The 17,512-nt window shown below is 40.0% G+C and overlaps 6 protein-coding genes across 6 annotated transcripts; 3 read left to right on the top strand and 3 right to left on the bottom strand.

The window, feature by feature from the left end:
* Positions 1-754: 754 nt before the first annotated feature.
* WALSEDRAFT_15985 (hypothetical protein) lies at positions 755-1,561 on the top strand (the record flags this gene model as incomplete). Its single annotated transcript, XM_006956791.1, has 5 exons — positions 755-981; positions 1,033-1,074; positions 1,122-1,182; positions 1,230-1,304; positions 1,349-1,561. The coding sequence occupies 5 exons, from the start codon at positions 755-757 to the stop codon at positions 1,559-1,561; spliced, it is 618 nt and encodes a 205-aa protein (XP_006956853.1).
* Positions 1,562-1,563: 2 nt separating this feature from the next.
* Positions 1,564-3,565, bottom strand: WALSEDRAFT_50484 (hypothetical protein; the record flags this gene model as incomplete). Its single annotated transcript, XM_006957087.1, has 5 exons — positions 1,564-1,794; positions 1,838-2,149; positions 2,197-2,646; positions 2,694-2,838; positions 2,883-3,565. The coding sequence occupies 5 exons, from the start codon at positions 3,563-3,565 to the stop codon at positions 1,564-1,566; spliced, it is 1,821 nt and encodes a 606-aa protein (XP_006957149.1).
* Positions 3,566-4,577: 1,012 nt separating this feature from the next.
* On the bottom strand, positions 4,578-4,998 carry WALSEDRAFT_15957 (SOH1-domain-containing protein; the record flags this gene model as incomplete). The annotated part of the gene is made up of 2 exons (XM_006956790.1): positions 4,578-4,761; positions 4,805-4,998. 2 exons carry the CDS (start codon positions 4,996-4,998, stop codon positions 4,578-4,580), a joined length of 378 nt encoding a protein of 125 aa, XP_006956852.1.
* A 55-nt stretch (positions 4,999-5,053) lies between these two features.
* Positions 5,054-6,926, bottom strand: WALSEDRAFT_43859 (HbrB-domain-containing protein; the record flags this gene model as incomplete). The annotated part of the gene is made up of 3 exons (XM_006956948.1): positions 6,708-6,926; positions 6,454-6,659; positions 5,054-6,408 (listed from the first exon to the last, which is right to left on the bottom strand). The coding sequence occupies exons 1-3, from the start codon at positions 6,708-6,710 to the stop codon at positions 5,055-5,057; spliced, it is 1,563 nt and encodes a 520-aa protein (XP_006957010.1). The 5' UTR covers positions 6,711-6,926.
* Positions 6,927-7,325: 399 nt separating this feature from the next.
* WALSEDRAFT_43861 (Sec63-domain-containing protein) lies at positions 7,326-12,642 on the top strand. Its single transcript, XM_006956949.1, has 9 exons — positions 7,326-7,416; positions 7,460-7,621; positions 7,667-7,862; positions 7,907-7,988; positions 8,030-8,127; positions 8,173-8,292; positions 8,339-8,525; positions 8,574-11,223; positions 11,271-12,642. The coding sequence occupies exons 4-9, from the start codon at positions 7,913-7,915 to the stop codon at positions 12,598-12,600; spliced, it is 4,461 nt and encodes a 1,486-aa protein (XP_006957011.1). The 5' UTR covers positions 7,326-7,416; positions 7,460-7,621; positions 7,667-7,862; positions 7,907-7,912; the 3' UTR covers positions 12,601-12,642.
* Positions 12,643-12,686: 44 nt separating this feature from the next.
* Positions 12,687-17,512, top strand: WALSEDRAFT_31631 (hypothetical protein). Its single transcript, XM_006956950.1, has 9 exons — positions 12,687-12,820; positions 12,864-13,169; positions 13,218-13,865; positions 13,910-14,340; positions 14,382-14,698; positions 14,745-16,369; positions 16,417-16,501; positions 16,544-17,233; positions 17,279-17,512. Exons 1-9 carry the CDS (start codon positions 12,693-12,695, stop codon positions 17,492-17,494), a joined length of 4,446 nt encoding a protein of 1,481 aa, XP_006957012.1. The 5' UTR covers positions 12,687-12,692; the 3' UTR covers positions 17,495-17,512.

Here is a 17,512-nt window from a genome sequence, read left to right on the forward strand (position 1 = left end):
GGAATATCTATAACACCTGACAGAGCATCTATTAGCTTTATTGATAAATCTAGCGGTAATTACTGGGAAGACGTCGTCGGAATTAGGCAATCTGATGGTCGGGGTAGATTCTCGTTAGTGAGTGATACATCATCCCTACTATTATCAATGTATTAACTTCAATTTTAGAGAACAGCTCAATTTCCTTTAAAATCGGCTGATGGTCTTGATATCAAGTTATTTGTAGCAAAAGACCAAGACACCGCTGTATTCGATGTTGGTAGACTCACGTTCAGCAAAGAATTAGTCGCATCAGGTATTAAATCAGATGATAGCTTTGTTCCACTCCCGGAAATCGCTCACACTTTCAAAGCTGAGGTAGAGCACACTCCAGCTGTCGTTAGTGGTGTAGCTACTATCATAATCAATGGTATTCCTTGGTTACTTTTTGCTATATTAGTATGTAGCTTATATTCGACTACTACTAACTAACAATAATCCAGCTATCACTCTTAAAGTTCGACTTAAAGCCAAATACTACGAACTCAGCTTTCATTTGCACGTTATTAGCTTTTGAAGGATTATTGATAAAATACTGGGTTAGCCTTACGCTCTTCCAATTCATACCGTTCGCAATCGTCAATGGTCTGGCTGTCTTCTTATCAGGAAACAAAGCACTGAAAGTGTTGAAAAGGAGAAGGACTGCGATGTAAATTAGTTGTAATAAATATATTAAATGCATTTCTATATAAATCAGCCTTCTTTATAGCCATCCATGTCGACTACAAGGACTATAGAGGGTCTGCCAGGTCATTTACAGCCTACTAATGACGAGAAAATAAATAAATTACGCTTTATGCACCTGACTGAATACGCCAAAACCCAGAAGAGAACTGGTTGGCTGAGAAGTGGTGTCAGTAGTGCAGAGAGTATTAGCGATCATATGTGGAGAATGTCAGTAATGAGTTTAGTGTGCGCAGATGATAATATTGATCATGTCAAGTAAGCTTAAGAACCTGCCAGATAAGCACACACTTATAATCAACCCCTTAGAGCTTCCCAAATGGCTTTTATACATGATATAGCTGAATGCATGTTAGTCCAATTATCTCCATTCGTTTATTTCTCAATTCATATACCAGTGTCGGTGATATAGCCCCCTCTGATAACATACCTAAATCAGTGAAGGCTGAACTTGAAAGGGTTTGTTATTATAACGAGCTAAAACAAGTATTTAATAAATCCTATAGAATGCTATGAATGATCTGGTTACCAAATATTTGCATAGTAGTAAGCAAGGAAAATACATCATGGAGATATGGGAGGTGAGACAATTCTTAGCGTTGTATGTCGTCTAATACTATAAAAGGAGTATGAGCAACAATCCTCACCTGAGGCTATCTTTGTTAAAGATCTAGACAGGCTGGAGATGTGTTTGCAAGCATGCGAGTACGAAAGAATACAGAATGGCATTGATCTAAGCGGCTTTTATACATCACTGGATAGCATTAAAACTGAACAAGTTAGGGCTTACGGGAAATTACTACTTGAAGAACGGAATTCTTTCGTTGGAAATACATAATGTTATTTCTCCTTTTCATAGCCATTATTGGTATCATCGACTGCTTCTTCGACCACGGCACCCGCTTCTCGTGTAGCCAACCAAGCCTCCTCCGTTCTTGTAAGATTTTCAGCAGCCGCAATCCCTTTGAGTATACTAAGCTCGCGTTTTCTATGCTCCGAACGACGAAGCTGACGTAACATGAAGTCTTTTATGGAAGCTAATGGTATGTCATTCGGTATTTTTGGCAATGTCTGTCAGAAATTAGTAAATAAAATCTCAGATTGACAAACATACTTCAATAAAGTCCAAATGTAGTGCCTGAGATCCTAACAGAGAAGCAATCTCTGCAGAAAAGAAGTCACCATCAACCATATAAACATCCAGCAAAACTCTCAAGAGATGGCTACGTATCGAAGGGGAAACTGCTACCATCGATGTGCGCGCTAAGGCAACCAGCCAAGAATTTGACAGATGCGAATCGTTTATACATTTCCTAGCTAGATTAGCACTAAGAATAAAACCCGGGAAGGCACAATAATGTTGTGCAGAATATGTGTCTTTGAGTTGTCTTGCTAGAATGTTCAACGCTGCATTGTGTTGCTCTAACTATAAAAACAACATCAGATAACAAATGGTGTGAGTAGGTTGCTCACCTTGCCAAGAATCACTCCTTTCTCTAACATTAAAGTTGTGTTTATCAAAGGTTCTAACGATCTCATTATAGATGACCAATCAAGATCAGTTGATATTTGGAGATAAAGCACCAATTTTATACGCGCTTTTATGGATTCTTTGACATCTGTCCGTGTATGATCATTTTCAAGTAGGTTTGTCAAATATTGAGTATAGGATTTATTGCGTCTTTGGGATTTGTATTCATCATCTATCTTCGCCATATTTTTACTTATTGATTCATTTTTGAAAGCACCCAAAACGTTGCCAATGAGCCTCTCCAGTAGACCTCGTCGGATGTCTTTATCATCTCTATTACGAGCTAACACCAAGATCTCTAAATATTCCTGTTCGGCAATTTTATCCGTATTCCCCAGTGATTCTAATAGTTTTGTCTCATCTAACGGCGTTTTCGGGTGCGAAGAAAGTGCCTGTTTGATGTTTAGTTTCGGAATAAGTCTTATTGTTATATCCTCACCTGCAAACCCGCACTTCTATTATGTGCGAGCAGCCATAAACCATAGTTTAATAAGACATCTGGTTCTTCCACTTTGTTCAATAACCTTACCGTATCTTTCAACGGCTCAACTGAATCGATATCTGTGATGCTTCCTTCAACAAGTCTAGAAAAGTAAGATAATTGAACTACGCTATAAATCTTACCTACCCTTTGTGTATTTCCAAAGCTTGCGTAGTGTCACCATGTGTCTCATACAAGCGAGCAAGGGCCGTGTATCGCCCTTGTTTGACCAATGTAGGTTCTGCAATTGGCAGTAATACAGTGTTTGGTTGACTAACAAATATGCTAAGTGCATTCCTATCCATGGAAGTCTTTTCAGCAAATATTATAGCCAGACAGGTATCGAGAATCATATCAGTGTACGCATCTGAGTCACTATGTGATGACTGTCGCGAACGACGCCTCTTTCTATGCTCTCTACTTAAACATTCTAGTACCATCGTTCGAGCATTATTCATAAGAGTAGTTTTAAGGTCTTTAATCGGTTCGTCTTCCTCTACTGACAAGTAAGGAGAGTAGTTTTTTTCTAAATTTGCAACAATAACTTGGTCGATTGTATGAGGAATCTTTGAAATATAAGTGGATATACCCAATGGTAATCTTACGAATTCATCAGGATCGAATAAACCAGCTATCAGATCTGGGAACCACCTGAGTATTAAGCGAATATCACATTGAGATTTAGTGAACAAAATAGAAGCGTCATTGAAGGATGTCTGCTTAAACAATTGTAATGCAGCATATAAGTGAATATATTGATAGTCTAAGCCATCTTGCTTTAAAGTCTTTGCTAAAGATAGTGCTTGCTCTCTAGCACCATCAGTTTCCATCTCTAAGAGACAAATCGATTGCTGAAACAAGGATGGTGGTATAAATGCATAAAGTCCACCAGTTTTGGTAGCTAATATTACTTGTGTAGTTTCAGTTTGTGAATCGTTGTTACTTGGACCTTTTGAAGAACCACCATAGTCTACGTTGTTGTCAAGTAAAGGGAATGATATAAGTTCTAATTGATTGGGTATCAATTGAGGTACGTCTAATCCAAGTGGTGCTGTTTGTAGAAAAGAGGGCTGTAAATGAGATAAATCGAGCGTATAAATTAATGATTGAGTGATGGAGGAATGTACCTGCAAGCTATTGTTGTCTAAAATAGTAAAAAGATGAGGTGATTGATGAACTACAGACCTGATAGTTGAATGAAATTGGATAGTACCATGCTTGGGCTCTCCAGTATAGGAGTTAATGAAGACGCCTACACAACCAACGTCGTTCTTTGTTGTCATAAAGAATTCATCTGCATCCTCAATTGGCGTAATAGAAGGTGTTCCGTTGAAAGATAACAGTGGTATTAACCTCGAGTTATTAAGATTTACGAGGCTGTAAGTGCTCGAGATATCAGCCAAACATATTATGTTATTGTTGATAGCTGAATGCGTATGCTGTGCTGGTAGTGGTAGTTCATTGATGATAGTGAGTTTTGGATATAGCCTTAGTAAAGCGAGACTGGATTGTTTGACGACGACGACGTTGTTATTAGATTGTAATAGTTTTATAACGTTTCTAATACCTGATTTAACTGGTTGCTGGTTGTTGTTGAATTGGTATAAAACACCGTCGGTATCGAGCATTATGAGAGAATTGTTGACTACTACGACTTGCTTCGGTGTACAATCGAATCTTATTTTATTTATTGCATTATTCTTATAAGATTCAAAGTCTAGCTCATTGTTGTAGCCAATTATTAGGCTATCATCTATAGAATATTAGGTATAGTTTATGATAAGAAACGAAAACTAACGATACTGATACAATAAATTAATACTCTTGTTTTTCTTAGCGAAATTATTTAGGTTGAACGGTTTCAGCATCTGATGGTGGTTTGTTATCAAGCCATACGCTGTACTGCTGCCTATGTAGCGCCTGTATAACGTCTTGATGCTTGATAGCCTCTCTGAAGCTAGGCTCCATTAGGAGATCTAGGTTGTGTAGACAATGCGGGTATGTGATGAACTTAACGTATTCTCTTCTATGGCGATATCAGCGGTGTACGTTTATAATAGAAGACGGACTCTCTCCAATAGTTTAGATATTTCAAATAGTTTATAAATTCTGGCTTTTCAAAGTATCCCTGTTGTGCTAATGCATGTAGATAGAACGGATGAGCCAGCGACTGCACAAACTCAAGCTCAATTTCAAATTTCTTACGGTTTTCAAGTCGCGGAATATCTTGTGGCTCTTCGGTTTTCACTTCTGAGGTATTCATATCAGCCTCCATCATTGTTATCAAACAAGTTGCTAATATTATACAAGTACAATCTTTTACTCTTCTTCAGGCTCGGATTCCAGATCGAGACCAACAAGTTTCGGTGATGGTGGTAATGGCTTGCTAAAACGGTGATCACTATTCAGTGTCGGCGTTGGTTCGTCATTCATACCTAGCATTTCTTCAAGCTCCTTCTGGGCTCTCTCCCATCTCTTTAACGAATCCTCAACCGGTGACCTTGCGAGTTGGACTACAGTTTCTTGTGTCTTTTCCTCACTTGATCGACTTCCTTCACCCATCAATCTCTGTCCCAAGTATTCTGCACCTTCCGAATCATTCGAATCATCCTCATTTACCCTGCTAAGGTCTGGTTGTGTGCTCACACGCGGTAATTCATCGACTGGTCGAAATTCAACTGACAAATCATCTTCGTCGGACGAGCTGGCATCATCTGCATTGCCAGCAAATGCCAAGCTTGAGCCCCGAGGCGCTATAATAGGTGGTGGTTTGTTTCGCTGCTTTTCTGTAGCATGCGTGTTCGTCGTTGGTGTACTGACATATGCTGGGGACACATTTGGTGATCGTAGTGTATCTAACCATTCATCTTCACTGTCTCTTTGCGTAGGTTCACGTTCTAAAGATAATTCGTAAAGTCCACCGCCGACATCGTCAAGATGATCGTCAGTACTGGATGCATTTGCATTACTAGACTTTTTACGGATCCAGCCCCTTCTATCTCTTCTCTTACCCAGTAAACGCTCAGCAAAGGGTGACATACTCATACTTGTCTGTGTTGATCTGAATAACAAACTACCAGCAGAACTTGAAGTAGGTTGATCCTGAACGTCGTCAACGTAGCATCTTCTCAGAATTCTAGCTAGTCTTTCTACATTATCCTGAGCATTGTCAAATGCACGAATTGATGACAATACTAAAGTCATTTGCTGTAAACGGGGGACTGGACTGAACGCGCTCGTCGTCGGTTGTGATGAACTCGCAGCAATCGCCGCTGCTGTTGAAGGCAAAGAATCGGGAATCGCCTGATGGGCTGATTTCAATGAAGATAAAGACTGCTTTGATTGGAGGCCACCTGATGTAGGCGTAGCTGGAATGACATCATCGCATAGATCCAAGAACAACTTCTCAAGTGAAGAAAACAGTGGTATAATCAGCTGGTCTCTGAATCCTCTTAAAACAGATTTGCGTACATTCATAACTGACGCTGCCGTTGAGTGTTTTGATTTCAAATTGTCAGAATCAATTGAATAAGAGTGATTATGGTTAGATCCTTCGTTAGCTTTGACAGAGTTGACTGTGGAGGACTTTGACAGAGCTTGAATATGATCATCAGTGCTATAAGGTAAAAAGACACCCTCAAGCAGTGGTAGAACTTGACCAAAAAAGAATGTCCTAGGTGATAGTTAGGTATTAATCCAAAAAGGTAAGCATACATACCATATTTCTGTGAGCCGTGTCGCTAAACGCTCGCTACCTTCGTCTACATGCTGTGATAATTTTGCTCGTAAAGTGAGCATACCATTGCTAATCAGGGCATTGAAATCGCTTGATAGTGATTCAATAACGCGTGATGGTTTCGAACGAGCGATTGTATCTTTAATATGCAGTATTACTAGTGTATTCAGGTCCTCAATTGGTGTAATCTGTAATGTGTTAGTGAAGAATACCGGATAATGATGAAATATGCTTACCATATTCTCACCATTGAATAAAGGTAAGACTTTAACGCAGAGGGCTTGCCATGCGTCACCATTAAACTCTAAAACGGTAGAAATATCCTTGGTAAGACCACCTTTAGATGATCCAGAAGGATTGACGCTACTGGTGAAAGTAGTGGTGTTAGCACTAGAAGGTGCATGTGCGAATGATGGAGACGTTGGGTTATACTTTGAGCTATTACCAGGTTTGGAAGATGACGCTAATCTATGGAACCTATGAACCCTTGGTGAATGATGTATACTATGAGATTGCGTGGATGGATTTGGTGTGGAAGGGTTCACAAATGGGCTAGAAATGCTATTCGGATCTAACCTGCGACTACTTGCCGGACTTGTTGGTGGTACGCTCAACAGCTGAGATTTTGAAGGCGTTGATGAAGGGAAGATAGACTGTGATAGATTCGTAGACGAATTCGGTATATTTAGCCGTAAATCACTCGGTTTAGATGGCATTTAGTGATAATGTGATGATTGTCAGATTACAACAATTTAGTGGCTAGATGTCAAACTAAGAGATATTTAATTAAAAAATGTTATTTTCTTAATAAAAACTACACGCTTTTGCTTCTTTCATATCTGCGACGATGATCGACGAGCTCGAATCGTTCATTGACAGTTTGATAGGTGCTGTAGCAGTAGAAGATAGATCTTTTCCATCTTTGGTAACGGAGGATGCTTCTATGTTCGTTCTATTTATCTCTTCTGGCTTATCTCACATCTCTCAGTTTACCGGAACGTTCAAGCTACGCGATAGATGGCGATAGCAGGAATTTAGTAACGGAATTACTCCAAGATAGACAAAATAGTATCAACGATCACAATAAACCTTCTAATGAAGGTCCTTCTGGCTCAAACGCCACGACAAATGCTCTCAATGATCTACTCAAGTATGTCCTTATTAAACACTATGGCACAACCACTCACATATTTAGATTCGTCAATTCTACCTTTGCAGACGCTGAGCTCCACGATAAAATCATCAACGAGGTGTCTTCTCTCTTAACGTCATCAAGATCTACGGACGATATTTCCTCAGCACTAGTAGATACTCTTGGTTTTGATGCCTTTGATGTCATTTCTATTGTACTCGCCAACAGAGCTGAGCTTGCCAGAGTTCTGGCCGACGTCGTAAGTCTCACCTTTGTGTAGAATGGTTAGTCCTAATGTTTCAGGTCGCAATGAATACTCAAAACGCTGAACAACACACTAAGGCTTTCAAGCGCGAGAAAGGTCGCCTTAATAACGATATAGAAGGTATGTCTTACTTACCTCGATGAAATGTCTGACTTCTTTAGAATCTTATTTAGCGATAACTCCAGAAGAAGCTCGCAGACGTAAGGAAGAAGAACGTCAAGCCAATGCTAAACGTCCACTCTTTTCTAACGAAGGAGGTGTAAGTGCTACAATTATTTCAATATAGATTACCAATAGTTCCCAGATGGTCGAAGAACCGAACTATCCTCATGTCTACAAAAATGCAGCTAATGGTGGAAACATTCTTTCTGCCATGGGGTCGCGTTATTTATTACCTTTGGGTACAACAAAGGATCACTTTGACGTGAGTTACGGTCTATCACAGCGTAGAGATACTCTAACTCAAGTAGAACTATGATGAAATCACTATTCCGCCATCGAAACCTATACCACCAAAACTACATGAGCGTATTGTCGATATTGGCGAGATGGACGCGCTATGTCAGCGTTCTTTCAAGGGTTATGAAAAGCTCAACCGTGTTCAATCCGTTGTATATCCAACTGCTTACACTACCAATGAAAATATGCTCGTCTGTGGTACGTAAAGCATTTCGTTCAAATCCATTAACTTACCAAACTCTACAGCACCAACAGGAGCTGGTAAAACAGATGTTGCAATGCTTACTATTTTAAGAGTTGTTTCACAATTTGCAGATGAGAACAAGCTTACAAATGGACCTGGTAAAGGTAAAGGCTCATCAAGCTTCGGTGTACGCCTTGACGATTTCAAGATCATCTACGTTGCACCTATGAAAGCACTCGCTGCAGAAATAACAGCAAAACTGTCCAAAAGACTGAGTTGGCTAGATATTAAGGTTCGCGAGTTGACAGGTGATATGCAATTAACAAAGGCTGAAATTAATGCTACTCAAATCATTGTAACCACACCTGAAAAATGGGATGTAGTTACTCGCAAACCTACTGGTGAAGGTGATCTTGCTTCAAAGGTTAAACTATTGATCATTGATGAAGTACACTTACTCAATGAAGATAGAGGTGCCGTAATCGAAACAATCGTTGCAAGAACTTTGAGACAGGTAGAGGCTACACAGTCGCTTATTCGAATTGTTGGATTGAGCGCTACGTTACCTAATTATGTTGATGTTGCAGATTTCCTTAGAGTATCTCGTTACAAGGGTTTGTTCTACTTTGATGGCTCATTCAGACCTATACCTCTGGAGCAACATTTCATTGGCGTCAAAGGTAAACCAGGTAGTTCGCAATCAAAGAAGAATCTTGATCAAGCAGCCTATGAAAAAGCTATTGAACTCGTTGAACAGGGTCATTCAGTTATGGTTTTCGTTCATGCACGTAAAGAAACTGTAAAGACAGCTGAAACGCTTATGGAGTTTGCCAAGAAAGATAATCAACTCGATTCGTTTGATTGCTCTGAACATCCACGCTATCATGTATACAAGAGAGATATCGCTCAGTCAAGGAATAGAGAGATGAAGCAGCTCTTCGACAAAGGCTTTGGTATTCATCATGCCGGAATGTTGCGTTCTGATAGGAGTATGATGGAGAAGATGTTTGAAGATGGCGCTATCAAAATACTGTGCTGTACCTCTACCCTGGCTTGGGGTGTCAACTTACCTGCACATGCCGTTATTATCAAAGGAACGCAGGTTTATGATAGCAATAAGGGTGCGTTTTCCGATCTGTCAATCTTGGATGTACTTCAAATTTTCGGTAGAAGTGGTCGTCCAGGTTATTCTACGAGCGGTGTTGCATGGCTATGTACGTCTTACGAAAAGTTGGATGATTACATCCAAGCTGTTCTATCTTCTCATCCAATCGAATCGAAGTTCCACACAGGTATCGTTGACGCATTAAACGCTGAGATCTCGTTGGGTTCTGTTTCAAATGTAAGCGAGGCCATCCAATGGCTTTCCTTCACTTACATGTTTGTCCGTATGCGCAAGAATCCTTTAATGTATGGTATGGATCATGACGAACCGTTGAATGATCCTCTATTGGGTAATAAACGCAACATGCTCATTATGTCTGCTGCACGTCAACTTGCGCAAGCTAAAATGGTCACTTTTGACGAAAATGAAATGGTTTTTGAATCCGATGATTTAGGTAAAATTGCGTCTAAGTTCTATATTTGCCACGAATCTATTAGTATATACAACAAAGAGCTCACACAAACAATGTCGGAAGCTGATATCTTGGGAGTCCTTTGTCAGTCAGTTGAGTTTGATCAAATACAAATGCGTGATTCTGAAGTACCAGAATTAAAACATCTTATGGAGGATATTTGTCCTTGCCAAGTTAAAGGTGGTACTGACACAAGTCAGGGGAAGTGTAACATCCTTTTACAAGCTTATATCAGTAGAGCCTACATTGATGACTTTGCTCTCGTGTCAGATTGTAATTACGTTGCGCAAAATGGTGCTCGTCTTATAAGAGCCCTATTGGAAATTAGCTTGAGTCACAAGTGGGCTGTGACCGCTGCTTCACTTATATCAATGAGCAAAGCACTCGAGCAACGCTTGTGGCCTTATGAACACCCTATGAAACAGCAATTTGGTCTCAGAAATGAAGTCATCTATAATATCACTCGATGGGCAGATGAAAGCACTATAGAGGAATTAGTAGAGCTATCGCCAGCTGAACTAGGAACTTTAATTCATTTAAACGAATCACATGGGGCTGCTCTACATAGGGTCCTGAAGAGTTTCCCTACCCTATCACTCCACGTTCACTTGAAACCATTAAGTCATGAAGTACTGAAATTGCAAATTCAAGTCACACCTAACTTTACTTGGAATGAAAAAATAAGTGGGAGTCTGGAAACATTCTTTTTAATCGCTGAAAGTGAGGATGAACTTGACATATTACAATGGTCAAATGTCCAAATAAGGCCAACAACTGAGGAAGTGAATGTTGATTTCATATTGCGAATCGACGGTAGCAAGCAGATAGATTTCATTAACATCAGAACAGCTTCAGATCGATGGCTAGGATCTGAGGATCTGGTTTCGGTCTCTTTAGAAAACCTGGTAATGCCAGCACCACCAAATCCTTCAACTAAGCTTATTGACCTGCCTTTCTTGTCAACTTCTTCGCTTAGTAATCTTAAATTAGAATCCGCAATGAACAATATTGGCGTTCGAAATTTCAACTCGATCCAAACTCAATGTTTTGAGTCTTTCTATGCTTACACCGAAAATATTTTGCTATGCGCGCCAGTATATTCTGGTAAATCAACACTTTCTCAACTTGCTATCTGGTGAGTAGCTAATTAAAAGATATAATCTTGCTGATAATGATTGAAAGGAGAGCATTTACAATGCAGCGCAATACACGTACTTTGATACTCACGCCAAGTACTGCATTAGCAAGAGAAACTGCTCATGTTATTACCACCAAATTCTCAAAAGCAATGAGTGTCAATGTTGTTAATCTCACTTCTGATCCTGAGCAACGCAAATCACATTTGAAACAAAACAGAGTTGTGTTCGTTTGTAGTGCAGAGGTTCTTATGAAGATACTTCAAAGTGGACAAACAGATGAATTAGTGAATGATTTATCAACCATAGTTGCCGACGATCTTCATCTTCTGAATTCTACCTATGAACTATCACTTTCTTTACTCAAATTAAAAGCCAGTACTAGTCGTTATGTTGGTATTAGTGCATCCCTTGATAATTTCGAGGATTTAAGAAAGTGGTTAAGTGTGGACCCAGCACTCGCGTATAACTTTACACCACAGCATCGAAACTTGGCAATAAGTACAAGTATCCAGACGCATTCAGTGACACCAATGTCAGCTTTCATGAAAGCTCTCGTGAAACCAACGTACTCGTTGATTAAATCCGCATCTAAGGGTGCAATACTCTTTGTGCCTACACGCACTCAATGCAGAAGCGTCGCTTCAGACTTGATTACATTATCAGCCACAGATTCTGATTTAATTGGATTAGCAACGGAAGAATCAATAGCATTGGAGCCTTATTTAGACAGGCTTTCTGACAAATCATTAGCTGGTTATCTTCTGAATGGTATCGGTGTTTATTACACTGGTTTACCAGTAGAAGATCTTGCTTTAACACTGGAATTGTTTGTTACTGGAATTTTACGCGCTCTTATTGCGCCTAGAGATATGTGCTGGTCAATGCCAGTACGGGCATCTAGCGTATGTGTGTTGAACACGCAATACTTAACAACGAAGAGTAAAACTCCTGTTGGTGACAGAGATAAGGTTGATAAACAGATTCAAGAATACAGCCTTCCAGAAGTTGCACACATGCAAGCATATGCAAGTGTCGATATCGAAGGAGATACTGATGCATCGCGTGAATTCGTTGTAATGGCTCACGAAAACGGTAACAAAGAGCTGTATGCCTATTTCCTCAATTCTGGTTTACCACTTGAATCTCGGTTGATGGAAGATGACGTATTATTAGACTATGTAGGATACGAAAGACAAGCTGGAAGGTTGAATGAGCTTCAGGAAGTAAGCAACCTACTGAAGGGAACATTCTTCTACCGTCGGTTGAGTACGAATCCTACTTATTACAATTCAAACAGTAGCGAAAGCAGAAACGAAGCTGTCAAATCATTCTCAAAAGCCATTTTGGGCTCACTCGATAAGGTTTCAGGATAGATTGTATACCTTTTATTTTGTTACATGAACTTTTAAATAGAATAAAGAAAGTACTGCTATGACATCTTCTTGAACAACCACCACAATCAACGATGCTCGGCCGGAGTGTGTTCTTGACAGCCTTGCTAGCTTTCGCAAGCGCTGATATTCATGCACCACCTCCAATATCAGTAGATGTACAGGCCAGCTGGAATCAGCCGCCCTACTGCGAAATCGCGATGTGAGTAGTGTGATGGCAGATATACGGTTCTGATATCGAACAGGGAAATAGCACATAAATTAGAGCCAGGAATACTCAATAAGCTGTTACCTAAAGTAGATTGTAGTGCAACTCCTGAAGAAATCTACTCTAAAACGAGACAACAAGTTAAGAAGTCAAAGCAATCGTTGTTCGATCTTCATATCGCATTAGAATCGAGTTCACCCGCGATAGTTGCTGCATACAACGTAGCAGAGGATGCTGGATTTTATTACGACCCTTCCTGTCCAAATTTCGTCGTTTATCAGGGAAGGAAATTATGTGACGTAGATGAAATTGACAGACTCGACCAGCAAGCCTGGCCTGAAAGGCAGGTTTATATCATCATACCATGAAAAGCTAATTGTAATTGTTTTAGTGATACTTTTTACACTACAGGAAGCACCCTCGATCACGTACTTTCCGAACCAACATCGGAAGACCCACCAATCATTATACACTACGCGGATCCAACTGCAGAGAACTTCAAACCATTCTTTGATTACTTTATTAAGCGTTCAAAACGCCTTCAATACATACTCAGATGGGCTCCTACGAGAGATCATAGTTTTAGACCTCAGAAGTTATCAGGATGGGGTGTCAAAATGGATCTCAAGAAACGCGAATACCTCTCACACGACGACAGAGTTAACGCCGAAAAAATCAATAACATACAGACCAATGTTGCTAGCGATATGTCAGATGAAGAGTATGGTGTCTTGCAACCATTTTTAAAAGAAGCTTTCACAAAACCACTTCAGACCATCGAGACGAAGGAAGATATACGCAGCCTATCTGGAAACCTGATTGCTCTTCTACAGAAATCAGACAATCCACTTGGTTTACTTACTGCAATCACACAGAATCTTCCTCTCTTGGCGCCACAATTAGCTGAGACTGACCTAGATGGCAGCAACGATATACTCAAGGAATTATCATATAATCAAGAAAAATACATCGAAGCAGGCCAAAATGCTGTCTGGCTAAACGGCCGTAGACTGTATGATGTTGATATTGAACCATTCAGGTGAGTCAGAAGTTTCCTACCTATAACCTACTCATTCGTTTTAGTTTATTGCGTCAACTTGAAAATGAAAATAAGCTCATTGATTCTATATCTACTTTAGGTTTCTCAAAATCCGATGCTATCAAATTGCTTAATCATCGTGCATTGTATGCCGCTCAAGTCACTAGACCAGATTCCATTGCAGAGGGCTTGGTAGATGCTTCAGATAGAATTGAGGGTGGTGATGTGGTGAGATGGATAAATGATCTTGAGAAAGACGAACAATATAGAAATAAATCATGGTCACCATACCTGCGTAGCTTATTATCACCTTTGGGAAGAGTGGCTAGGAACTATATCAACTGTGTTCTTGTAGTTGATTTGTCAAAAAACGAAGCTATCGAAATGTTATCAAGGAATGTGAGAGCTTTCATCGATCGCGGAATACCTGTTCGTTGGGGTGTTACTCCTTACATCAACTCTCTAAACGATGATAGTAAGTGGAAATTTTAAGTATATTATTTCTGACAGATATAGGCTTGATGGCTACGAAATTGTTCTACAATTTGATCGATAAAAGAGGTGTAAAGACGTGTCTGGACTATTTTTCAGATATTGCTATACGTACCGGCACCTTTGCCGAAAGGGCAGAAGCTGCGTATCTGGATTTACCTATTTTAAATGATGTTCCTCTCCAAGACGAATTTGATACAGTAATGGAAGATATGGCGAAGAATAAGATCTTGAAGAAAGCTCAGAAATATGCCAGGCGTCTTGGTGTTAGTCCAGGAGAACACGAGATCGACTTTATAGGGGAAATATTCGTCAATGGCCGTCCGATTATGTTCGATGATGTAAGAGAACGTTAATTTGGCACGTTTCGTATTAACCAACTACCAGAGATTAATATTATCTCTTCAAGAACACATTTCAGCCCAGACTGATGCTATCACGAAGGCAGTTTACAAAGCTGAGATTGACGAGAGAAGCGATGTATCTTTATACTTCTACGACAAGCCTAGTACACTGAAACGTCGCAATAAATATCTACAGCCATCAAGTAAAATTATGAATTATGTTCACTCAGAATCGGACTTTTTTGAAACAACATTTGTAGTTCCTGACACACCAGAGAGAATCGACGTGACTATATGGTTGGTATCTGATTTCAACAAGCCAGAGAGTATGGAGTTGATCAAGCATGCTTTATCTGGTATGATCGTCAGTCCAACCTTTAGATTAGGATTTGTTCATAATCCTTCGGAGCTTGAAACACCAACTGGCTCCATAAGTCAGACGATAAAGGGTTTACCTGAAAGAGTCTCACCTTTGGAGTTCTTTGAGGCATTACAAGATAGAGGGGAAATCCCAGAAGATGCTGAAGGCATGGAAGGAGCAAGTGAATGGATATATGAAACAGATATTGAACCAGGTGAATCTGGTCTTATAGTAAATGGTCGCGTCATTGGTCCAATTCCTCCAAATGGCTTGGAAGAGGAAGACTACTCGCACTTGTTCCAATATGATTACGCAGAAAGAGTTTTACCTATAGTTACGGCTCTAGAGGAGATTGCTCCACACCGCCTGAAAGGTAATGTCGATGATGTTGCCAATCTTTTAACTCAACTTGGTTCACAACTATGGAAAAACATACAAAATGAACAACCAGAAGGCATATATGAACCCCCTCACACGCCTCGCGCGAGAGTATTAGAGCGCCTACACTCCAAACACACGTCGATTCGTCTTGGTAAAGAGTTATCATCTCAATATTCGTTAGACGTGATCCTAGATCCTTTCAGCGAACAAGGTCAAAAATGGTCAAAAATACTACACGCGATAGCAGAAGCAGGAGATACATATATTAGAATAGTTTTCAATCCCAACCTTGACAGTGACAAGATTGCAGCAAATCGCTTTTATAGGTTCAATATGCATGCAAAGCCACGATTCGATGAAAATGGCCATGTTATTGATTATGCAACAAAATTCTCTCAGATGCCAGTCGATGCACTTTTCACACTAGAACTTGATCCACCGCAAGCTTGGTTAACGCGACCGGTGTATGCTCCAGTAGATCTTGATAACCTTAATCTGGCTACCGCTCCTTACAAAAATCTCAATGCTATTTACCAGCTAGACAAACTTGTAGTTGATGGACATGCTAGAGATTCGCGAACTAGCTTACCTCCGAGGGGTCTTCAATTGTCATTGAAAGATACTACAATAGATACGCAGGTGGTTGCAAACCTAGGGTATCTTCAATTAGCTGTTGTTCCAGGTAGGTGGGAACTTGAAATAAGAGAAGGGCGCGGTAGAGATGTATATGAGCTTGAAAGTATTGGAAGTGCAGGATGGAATAGCCCAAGCGTCAAAGAAGGACTCAAAGACTTTATAGTAGACAGCTTCGAGGGCGTCAAATTATATCCACGATTCTTAAAAAAACCAGGAATGGAAGGAATCGACGTACTCTCAGAACAGCATGAAGATGGTTTGTTACCATTTGTAAAACAATCTATTACAAGGTACGGTTTGGTTTAATTTTAGTGGAGCTTACTGAACCCTATCTCAGCCTTAAAAGCTTCTTTGGGTTGCGTAGCAAATCGGAACATGCAGATATCAACATCTTTACTGTAGCTTCTGGTCTACTATACGAGGTATGATATCTATCTACATAAGGTCACGACTAATATTCGTAGCGTTTTGCTTCCATTATGATCTTGTCGGTGTTAAAACACACGGATCATACTGTGAAATTTTGGTTCATTGAAAATTTCTTGTCTCCATCGTTTATTGAGTTTTTACCTCATTTGGCCAAGGAATATAACTTCAAGTACGAGCTGGTTACTTACAAGTGGCCTAGTTGGTTACGTCCACAAAAAGAAAGACAGAGGATGTTATGGGCATACAAGATTCTCTTTCTTGATGTTTTATTTCCAATGTCTTTGGATAAGATCATATTCGTAGACGCAGATAACATCGTTAGGACTGACCTCAAAGAATTAATAGATGTTGATTTACATGGTCGCGCATATGGTTATCCGCCTATTGGAATGGATAGACAAGAGATGGATGGTTATCGTTTCTGGACAAGGGGTTACTGGAAGGACTATCTTCGTGGTCGTAATTATCACATTAGCGCACTCTATGTTGTAGATCTCAAAAGATTTAGACAAATGGCAGCAGGAGACCGATTGAGAGGCCAATATCAAGGACTTTCAGCTGATCCCGGCTCATTGGCCAATTTGGACCAAGATTTACCAAATAATTTCCAGACCGAGGTACCAATTCATTCGCTGGATAAGTCATGGCTATGGTGTCAAACATGGAACTCAGACGAAAGCTTAGCAGACGCGAAGACGATCGATCTATGTAACAACCCAATGACTGTAGGTGTACTTAGATTGAGTTTCCATTAGGCTAACGCTTTATAGAAAGAGCCTAAACTAGAAAGGGCACGCAAGATTCCAGAATGGACAGACTACGATAGAGATATCCAGGACTTTAGTGCTAAGTTAGCAAGTGAGAAGCTTATTAAATCGTTGCTCGTCACTGAAACGGAAGACCTGGCTCAAGGACCAAAAGTGACATGGGAGGAGAAGACAGAAGAAGGAGATATAAAGAATAACCACTTAAAAGATGAATTGTAAATTAATGAATAAATATCG

This window comes from Wallemia mellicola (genome assembly GCF_000263375.1).
Source record: "Wallemia mellicola CBS 633.66 unplaced genomic scaffold WALSEscaffold_4, whole genome shotgun sequence".
Taxonomy (NCBI): domain Eukaryota; kingdom Fungi; phylum Basidiomycota; class Wallemiomycetes; order Wallemiales; family Wallemiaceae; genus Wallemia; species Wallemia mellicola.

What these genes read in the sequence shown, in the direction of transcription:
- WALSEDRAFT_31631 (XM_006956950.1), top strand. Translation starts at nt 12,693, where the DNA reads ATGCTCGGCCGGAGTGTGTTCTTGACAGCCTTGCTAGCTTTCGCAAGC. An exon ending in GTCCGATTATGTTCGATGAT is followed by an intron (nt 14,699 to 14,744) that starts GTAAGAGAACGT and finishes ACCAACTACCAG; the next exon opens with AGATTAATATTATCTCTTCA. An exon ending in TATGTAACAACCCAATGACT is followed by an intron (nt 17,234 to 17,278) that starts GTAGGTGTACTT and finishes AACGCTTTATAG; the next exon opens with AAAGAGCCTAAACTAGAAAG.
- WALSEDRAFT_43861 (XM_006956949.1), top strand. Translation starts at nt 7,913, where the DNA reads ATGAATACTCAAAACGCTGAACAACACACTAAGGCTTTCAAGCGCGAG. An exon ending in CAACAAAGGATCACTTTGAC is followed by an intron (nt 8,293 to 8,338) that starts GTGAGTTACGGT and finishes TAACTCAAGTAG; the next exon opens with AACTATGATGAAATCACTAT. An exon ending in CTTTCTCAACTTGCTATCTG is followed by an intron (nt 11,224 to 11,270) that starts GTGAGTAGCTAA and finishes AATGATTGAAAG; the next exon opens with GAGAGCATTTACAATGCAGC.